General features: G+C 38.9%; 1 protein-coding gene across 1 annotated transcript; it reads left to right on the top strand.

Moving 5' to 3' along the window:
- The first annotated feature begins 2,614 nt into the window (after positions 1–2,614).
- On the top strand, positions 2,615–6,206 carry LOC107458572 (protein Iojap, chloroplastic). The gene is made up of 5 exons (XM_016076790.3): positions 2,615–2,933; positions 3,569–3,695; positions 4,756–4,894; positions 5,009–5,097; positions 5,720–6,206. The coding sequence occupies exons 1-5, from the start codon at positions 2,685–2,687 to the stop codon at positions 5,839–5,841; spliced, it is 726 nt and encodes a 241-aa protein (XP_015932276.1). The 5' UTR covers positions 2,615–2,684; the 3' UTR covers positions 5,842–6,206.
- The last annotated feature ends 3,343 nt before the right edge of the window (positions 6,207–9,549 follow it).

Consider the following 9,549-nt stretch of genomic DNA (forward strand, 5'->3'; position numbering starts at 1 on the left):
TGCCGTGATAGGGTGCGTTGAACATTTTCACTGAGAGGACGGGAATGTAGCCACTGACAACGGTGATGCCCAACATACAGCTTGCCATGGAAAGGAGTAAGAAGGATTGGATGAAGACAGTAGGAAAGCAGAGAGACGGAAGGGACAAAGCATCTTCATACGCTTATCTGAAATTCCTACCAATGAATTACATAAGTATCTCTATCTTTATCTTTATGTTTTATTCATCATTCATAACCATTTGAGTTTGCCTGACTAAGATTTACAAGATGACCATAGCTTGCTTCATACCAACAATCTTCGTGGGATCGACCCTTACTCGCGTAAGGTTTATTACTTGGACGACCCAGTGCACTTGCTGGTTAGTTGTGCGAAGTTGTGAAATTATGTTTATACCATGGTATTGAGCACCAAGTTTTTGGATTCAGTACCGAGGATTATTTGAGTTGTGAAAAGTAGTGATCACAATTTCGTGCACCAGAGTGCCAGGCACCTACTGCTCTCCATTGAACTGCCGTTTCACCCGATCAACCTGGTAAAACTGCACAATGTTGAAACATACCAAGGGGACGACTGACAACCATGTCCCCCACTCCTCCTCCTCAAGGAACCAAGGAGGGCAGAGAGCCTGCATAGTAGGGTCATCATACATTCTTCATGCAAACTAAAAAAAAACCATAATAGACATAATAGTCAGCCACCCAAAAACAAGACAACATTAAGAAATAAAATGAATATGTGGTGGTGGTAAACATGGAGCTAACCTCATCGAATCATAATCGGTCGATCGAAACTCTCAAATGCAGGACCTTGGCCTCATGTTGATCCCTGCTCTGCTGCTGCAATCCAACCAACCTTGCACCAACTAAGAGAATATAAACAGTTCGTTAAGTAACAGGTGGTAAGAAGTTACAAATTAATTTAACTAAATACAAAATAAACATTTGTTACATCGCAGCCATAGGATACTAGTAGATCCCTCTATCTGGTGGACATCACTGAGAAAATCTTTGGTAGATCCAGGACATCAACAACGGAGTGCAACTGGTGATGTCCGTGACATCCCACTGTGCCGCCGAACACAGTGACTGGTACATCTAGACCAGCACGACCGAGCCCCAAGACAACGCCTGACACTGCCCAAAGTCCCGGAGAAGAGGGAGCCAACAGCATATGGACCAAGTTGTTTGACTTGTCCGTCATCAGATATCCTCCGATCAATAACAAAATGTAGCACCTGGCGTACTGTTAGAGGGTCTCCGGGTTGTCTGTAGGGGCATTTGGTGGACACGATCCTGCAGCCAAACCAACTTGAGCGTGAACGACTCCTTCCTCTGCGCCGCCTGCTGTGGAGTCACCGAAGGTCTGGCACGATGCAGCTGCTCCACTAACGCCCACGTCTCCGTGTGGTACCACCTATCGAAGTCACGGAGGCACCCCCAACTGGGGCCCTGTGTGCGCGTAGCCCTAGGTGGTACGCCACGTCCTGCAGGGTGATACTGACTTCACCCCACGGAAGATGAAACGTGTGCGTCCTCGGACGCCATCTCTCTACAAATACCGAAATCAAGTTATTGTCAAAAGTAAATACCCTGAGGGGCACCGTGTCGCCGAATCCAGTCTCAGCCAGATACGAAACGATGGCGTCCAATGGAGGAAGGGTATGACTCACTCGCCGGAGCATTTGAAGGCGAGGCCTCTGAAGAATAAAAAAAAAGTTTAGCCTTATACGAAAATAATTTTAAATTTTTTGTTTATTGAATTCTTACACTTTTTTATAGTCTTGTAATTAGATCAATTTAATATGATATACAAAACATTAAAGTTACATAAATATTTTTTTCTAACTTACAACTACTTCTACTTAAGAACATATTTCTATGTTTCTAACTTACACATATTTGTAAGTTACATATTACATACTAAACAAAACCTAACTAGAACGTTATAAGTAGTAACAACCTAGAACAAGTAAAACAGAGTTGCAAACTAATAATTATGTCGTAACAATCTTCCACAAGCAAATAGAGTTCTAAATTTCTACTAGAGACCTACTGCTAAAGCTAGAAACTATGTTGTAGTTCTTCGCGACTACTCTAACCATGGCCACATACAAAAAATTTTTTCATATGGGATTGCTCAGAATTAAACAAAACAAAATTAACCTCAAAGTCGGCTACCCCAACGTAATGCGACGTCTTGTTTAGCCTGTAGATATCTCTGTCATTTCCCGCCTGGCGTGCCATCGTAGTATCAGTCGATAATATGGTCAGAAATGGATAATAGAAAGGAGAAAGTGGTTGACAAGGCCAAACTCGGCCAGAAACATGCTGTGAACGACATATATTTATATGCGTCGATAGGCCTTAGTATAAACGAGATATACACGTGTCAAGTTGACGTGTCTTATCTCACACTGTAAACGAGATACGTGCAAATTATCTCGTTTACAGAGTAAACGAGATAAAATAGGAGTATTTATTTAGATAAATATTTTTAAATTATTTATTTCAATAATTATTATAATTATTTTATTTATTAAAATAAAAAATCCGGTTGGTGGTGGTTTTATTTTGAAATAGACGTTCAATAATTGAAAATGAAAATAATATCGGGATCCTTTTCTCATCTATCTCTTCCGCGCTCTGCTTCGAAAAAATCTCTCTTACAGTTTTCACCACACAATGCTACCCTGCGCCACGTTCTCAGTTGCGGGAACCACCACCGGAGTTCCGACAATATTCTCCAGCGAGTTCCGGCAGCTACGTTACCACGCTGAAACGGTGCGCTCTCGGAAACTCAGGATTCACTTCAGCTGCTCTTGCCGCGCAAAGGAGCGACCTTCGCAACGGTTCTTGAAGTTGAATTCGAAGAGAAGGAGCACGCTTTTGACCTTTGCCTTCGGTAAAGAAGCTGAAGACAGCTTCTTCTCGGTACGGTGTCGTTTCTCACGTTTCATGCCTACTCTATTTTCTTACTTCCTCTTTTCTCTTTCTTTTTTTGCTATTTTGTTGAGAATATTTTGAAATCTAATGGAAAATAAGTACTACACCTTTTCTAAAATCTTTTCGTATCTTGTGATTTTTATTTTGGCGCTGGTTTTATATGAGATTGAATGCTAGTAAAATGCGGAAGAAGAGAATTAATTCAATGTGGCATATACGAGTGTGTGTTGAGCTGGAATGAATAGAGGAGAAGTTAGAAACTTTTTGGTTTTCAGAATATAACGTACATGAATATGGATTGCTAGAATATAGTCTTATAAGTTGTTCAATTTTTACGAAACTTACTAGTATATATAATCTACATGATAGGTGATTATAATTGACGGTTAGATCAGTAAAAATTAAATTTTATGGAGAAATACGAGGGGTTGTAACTTTAGTTAAATCAACACTAATTTAATGGCCACTTTAATTTCTTAAGAAAATCCTTCTCTCATTCACTTTTTCACAATGATTCATGTTTTAGATTTTATTGTATGTCTAAATATGGAGAATTTGTAAATTGTTGTGCCTTGCAAATGAATGAATGATGATGCAGGTAACATGAAAGACAAATTTTGCAGGATGTAGGTGAAGATACAGATGAGATGTATGATGAATTGTTTAAAAATTATGGAAAAGTGGTATTTAAGAGGAAAGATCAAAAGCCTGCTACTGCAGAGGTTGATGATGATGCCGAAAGCCTATCGTGTAAGCCTCAAAAGCAGGATATTAAACTTGCAACTTTGTTTTAATATGCAATCTATCAATTTTAGTGGCGTGTGTCTTGTATCAGGTTTCTTCTTGAATTTTATCACCATCATCTGTCAGATTATCTGAAATATGAAAATTAGTGAATTGCACGTAAAGACTTCTGTAGAGGAATTTAATCACTGAAAAAATCACTGCTTAAAGCTGCTATCTGCTGGTTCCAGAAAATGCCATTTACTTCCAGACCCAATCTGGGTCAGTAGCAAATGTTTTCAGGAATGGCCTCCAGAGTAGTTTTATAAGAACAAATGCTATTACAATTTTTCCCAACAACCAGAATTGTGTGCCTCACAGACGGTGGGACAAAATGATAAGATGAGAAGCATACTAAAATAATTCATTCCTGAAGTTTACATGTAGGTTTATTACTACAAGAAAGTCTTTGCTCACTAAATAGGGTTGGGTACATACATCATCTAACATCATTGTGACTCATCTATTTTCAGTCATGTCAGGGCATAACAAGCTACTAAAATCTGAGTACTTTTGAAGTGATTTTTTCTCTACTACTTATAGGCTATGAAACATCTACTGTACTTTTTGCCTCCCACCACATACCTAGTCATGTATTCTCAACTTCTGGTCATGCCTCTGTCAATCTCCCATCTTTGCATTCTATAGTGGTGAATCCTCTGCTGAAGATCTATGTAGATATGCCTTCTCCTTTGAGATAATTTATCCTTGGAACTTTATCATTGTTTCTTTTTATTATTCTATTGCCTATAGATGCAGTACCCTGTAATCCTCCCTTTTATGGTTTAGGCCTGAATAGAAAAGAACTCTCTAGGTTTAGCCTATGTTGTCTGTAAAATCTTTAATTTCTAATTGTGGCTAGTTTTCAAGTTTGGAAAAACTTTTTCAGTTACTTCTTGTTTATACAAATATACTCTGAAGTGAGTGGCACATGGAGAGAGAGATAGAGAGAGTGAGTGGTGAGATGATTTACAACTATATTGCTGCTTATCTGGTGCCAACTTATTATTAACTTTGACATTTGCAGTTGCTGTGGAGATGGCCAAGGTTGCAAGTGAGGTTAAGGCAGCCGATATAAAGGTTTTGTTTGTGAAGCCTCTTGTTTACTGGACTCGATTTTTTATCATAGCTACGGCATTTTCTCGTCCCCAAATTGATGCCATCGGGTATGGACTTTAATTAATCATTGATCCTTGTATCTTTACTTGGCAATGCTTAATGATTTGTCTTTTTTGCATCGTCAAAAGCAGAATGTTTATTATGCTTATGTTGCTTTTTAGGTCCAGAATTAGAGATTTAGCTGAAAAGAAATATGGAAAATTTCCGACTGGAGACTCAAAACCCAACTCATGGACCCTGTTGGACTTTGGTTAGAGTTTTCACATCTCAAAATATTCTGTTTACATTGATTTTTTTTTTATTTTCAAAGTTTTTGTTTAAGGACACAATTACAAATTTTTGAAGAATGAAGATTATATTTGGAATTCTCTAAAAATTTCAGGGATTAACATATTAATTTAACCAAAAAGGGTACATTGTTAAAGAGTATAATCCAATATCCACCGCTTACAGTCACAGAGAACATAGCCTCAGAAAGCAGCACTATAATAAAAGCACTTGAATTCCTATCAAAAGATAAAAGCACCTCAGTTTTCTGCAGTATACTAGAGAAACTACTTGAGTTTTGATTGGACATTGCACTCAAAGATGTACCAAAGATTAGCCAGCAACCACAAAACTTCTTAAAATTGCACATTGAACTCCAACAGATGCAACAAAAATTCAACAATTTTCAACCCTCTTTGCTTTCCGAAAAAGCTCTAACATCCATCACCAACAATTCCTCCAAATTTTAACCTTTAAGATAGATACATTTTCAATAGTTCACCACTGAGTCAAACAATAAATGGTAACAAATAACAATGATCTTGCTAGTTCTTGTTTCTGCAATCTTGCAATGTATGCCAGCTTCATTTTCATCTTGATCACAGGCGATGTTGTTGTCCACATCTTTCTTCCACCTCAAAGAGCTTTCTACAACTTGGAAGAGTTCTATGGTAATGCAACACCCGTAGAGCTGCCTTTCGAGAATCAACCACCATTTCGCAATTGAGGAGACGTTGGTATACCATTAACTATTAGTCATGGCCAGCTTTGAGGAGACACAAAATCACTGCCAATTTTGGTTTGTTTACAAGATTGTGGGATAAACGTTTATCAGCACAAGACTTTTTAGTGGATCATTCAATGGTGAAACGATAATAGCAATTTGTATTCGTCCACAAGTCCTTCCCCAACATGTATATTACTTGTTATCACTCCCGGAAATCAATCTGTATTGGATAGTTTTGCATAAGGGGGGTTCTAGTAACTAGAAAGCTTTTCAGACTAGATTAAATTCAATTCGTTCTGTAAATTTTTCGTGCAATTTTACTAGCTTCAAATTTTATTGAATATTGTTAATCTCTATTGTTATCACTCCCAGAAATCTATCTCTATGGCGTTCACCTGGTTATTATCAAACTAATAAAATTATCAAATTAATACCATACCTAGTAAGTATAATCCAATGCCAACTTGGTTTCATCATATTTGTTAATTTACTTTCCATAAATCCGAAAAACCTAAACTGAAATCCTCACCGTGTTTAAGGAGAGAAAAAAAGCTTTTAAAGACATACACGCATTGCGCATATGGCATGGCATTGCCATTATTTTTTTAAGAGTGAATATTAGTCTTGGTCTTTGATAAATTTTTCGAAGGATTACAAGGCTTTTAATAAAAAAAAAAAAAAACTCATTTTGGTTTTTGATATTTAATTTTGTGAGATTGATTAGTCTTTCTGTTAATGATCTCTCTAGAAGGGTTAAGCACGATTTTGGTTCCTAATGTAAAGGTCGAAATTTTTTTTTGCCCTCGGCCTTTTTTGCCTACAAAATGATTCCAAAGGTTTAACTTAGTTTTAAAATCGTCTTTTTTACCAAATTTTTTATTTTTATTACCAAATTACCGTTAACTAAAAAATATATAAAATAAAAAAAGAAAAAAACGAGAAAAGGAGGAAGGGAAGGTCACGTTGGGGGAGGGGTGTTTCCAGGGAAGAAGAGGGGAAGGGGAAAGGAAAGGTGGGGAATCTCCTCGTCACCACTGTTGCTCCTCGCCACCGCTGCTGCTCTTCACTGCCAAATCTCGCAATTTTCTTTCTTCTTCAGCACACACTCAAATTAACGACAAGAGAGGAGAGAGCAGAGGGAGAGAGAAAGAGAAGAGAGGAACGAAGGCGCTGAGGGAGACCGTGTCCAGCTCGCCACACCCCTGCCCTCGTCGAGATTCCCAGTGCCGTCGACCACCACAGCGCCCTCCTCGTCGCGATTTGCAGCTCGCCACCACTGCATTGCTGTTCTCATCGCAATTCGCGGCGTCGCCACCACTGTCGCAACCCTTTCCACGCGATCAGCCACCACCACTGCAGCTCTCCTCCCCCCGCGATTCGCAGTTCACCGCCGCAGCCCCTCCTCCCCACCACCGCCGCAGCACTTTCTCTCGCGATTCACAGATCACATGCTCTCCCTCGAGGTCCTTGCAGTGGTGTTTCAATTTTTTATTCCTTTTTTCTTTAATTTTTCAGATTTAAAGGACGGTGTTTTTCTTCTGTTTATTCCATTGTTGTTGTTGTTGATGCTTCTGGTTGCTTCTGTTTATTCTTTTTTATTCTGTTATTGTTGTTGATGCTTTTGGTTGCTTCTGCTTCTATTTTTACTTCTGCTTCTGGTCCTGCTTTTGTTGTTGCTCTGATTTCATTATCCATTGTTATCGTTGTTGTTGTTCTTCTGGTTGTTGTAGTTTGATTGTTGTTGATTCTGCTTCTACCTGCTTCTGTTTCTGCTTTTACTTGTATCTTTGTGCCTCTGCTTCTGGTTGATTTTGGAGAAGAAGGGGGAAGAGTATTTTCGTCCGAAGGACGATTTTAAAACTAAGTTAAACTTTCGGGACCATTTTGTAGGCAAAAAAATGCCAAGGACGAAAAAGATTTTCGGCCTCTACGTTAGGGACCAAAATCGTACTTAACCCTCTCTAGAATATGCTTTTGTGATACGTTAATCACTAATATATCCTCTATTTACACAATAAATTGAGCCAATGTATTTAAAAAATACATGGTTCTAAATACAGACAGGATTTGTCGGTCGGACTGGTTTAATTACAAACTGTAGGCTATAATGGTTCGGTTCATCACTTGAAATTGCCAATCAAAAAACCAGATGTAAACTGCTGAACTGGCTGAGAACCAGCCGGTCAGACTGAACCGCCCGATTTGAACAAAATGACGCCGTTTTGCTTAAGGAAAAGAAAAAGAAATCAGAAAAGCGTGTGCGCCCCTCAGCAGTCACCCTTTCTCCAATCTCTTTCGTAGTTCCTTCGAGTAGGGGTGTGCATGGGTCGGGTGAAACCGGGTTTGATGTGACCCAGATCCGACCTAAAATATATATCGGGCCTATTTATTAGACCCGAACCCAACCCTAGACCTGATGAAACCTATATACTTTCGGGCCACGATTATATCGGGTAAAAATCAGGTGAAAACCGGGTCGTTAACATTACATTACCTTGATACATTCTTATAAGCTAGCATGTGAAAATATCCAAATTTCCAATACTCCAACCATTATTTGACATGGTAAAATTCACTTAGAAAAATATAACAAGAACCAACTCTTCTCTAAAAATTAAAGCATAACCATAATCAATACTAATATTGTCTAACAACACCAAATATTTAAGTCAATACAAATAACACAATATTATGCATTAATTAGTCTAAAATCTTATGCATTTTAAACATAAAACATTAACTTATAGTCTTATAATAACTAATAATACAAAATATTAAGGTTTACAATACTTAAATTCCACATAAGAATAGCCCTCATCCATCACTAATATCACAAAATATTAATTGTATATGATGACAAGGCCACCAAACCGATTTCGGGTGACCCAAGCCATAGCCCAGACCCGACCCGAAATAATGACCGGATCTATTTTTGAGATCTTTACCCGGCTCTAGACCCGGTGAAATCACACCAGATTAGACCCTAAAATGTTCGGAACCGGGCCGGGCCATGCACACCCCTACCTTCGAGTTCAGAAGCAGAAGAAGCCCTCAACCTCAACCACCGCTGCAAGGAGGAGTCGTGTTTGCCGCCGTCCGTCGCAGTTAGGGGCTTGTCTCCTTGAGTCTTCGTGCGTCGCAGTGAGAGGCGTTCTCCAAGTCTTTGTCTGTTCGCAATCACCAGTCGCAGGCGCCCAGCTTCTTCCTCGAGCTCGGCGGCCATCGTCTGTCGCCGTCCGTCCTCCTCTGCCATCGAAGGTCAGTGCGTCAGAGTGATTCGTACACGGTGAATTTTTTTAATATTTAATTTGTGGTATTTTTGTGTGAACAATTGATATAGGGTTGTTCTTTGCCATCTTGGGAACGCTGTTGTTCATACGAGGGTTCTACTACACAAGGATTGCATATTATGCTTACAAGGGTTACAAGGGATTCTCTTTCTCTAACATACCTCGAGTTTAGTTTACTAATATATATGTATGTCATATTGTTAAACCATATATACTGGCATACTGCTACTTGCTACTACTGTTAGGATTTTGTTCTATCTAGCGAACCATTCTGCTCTGAAATCGTTAATTAGGACATGGATAAATAGTGATAGGTGCTGTGGATGTGGATAGGTAATTGGTGAATGTGATTGAGGAAGAACTAGAATTGTTAGTGTCAAAATTGAGAAAAGAATTAAAAGGGGAAACTATATGTAGA

The sequence above is a fragment of the Arachis duranensis genome, chromosome 7, assembly GCF_000817695.3.
Source record: "Arachis duranensis cultivar V14167 chromosome 7, aradu.V14167.gnm2.J7QH, whole genome shotgun sequence".
In the NCBI taxonomy this organism is placed as follows: Eukaryota; Viridiplantae; Streptophyta; class Magnoliopsida; order Fabales; family Fabaceae; genus Arachis; species Arachis duranensis.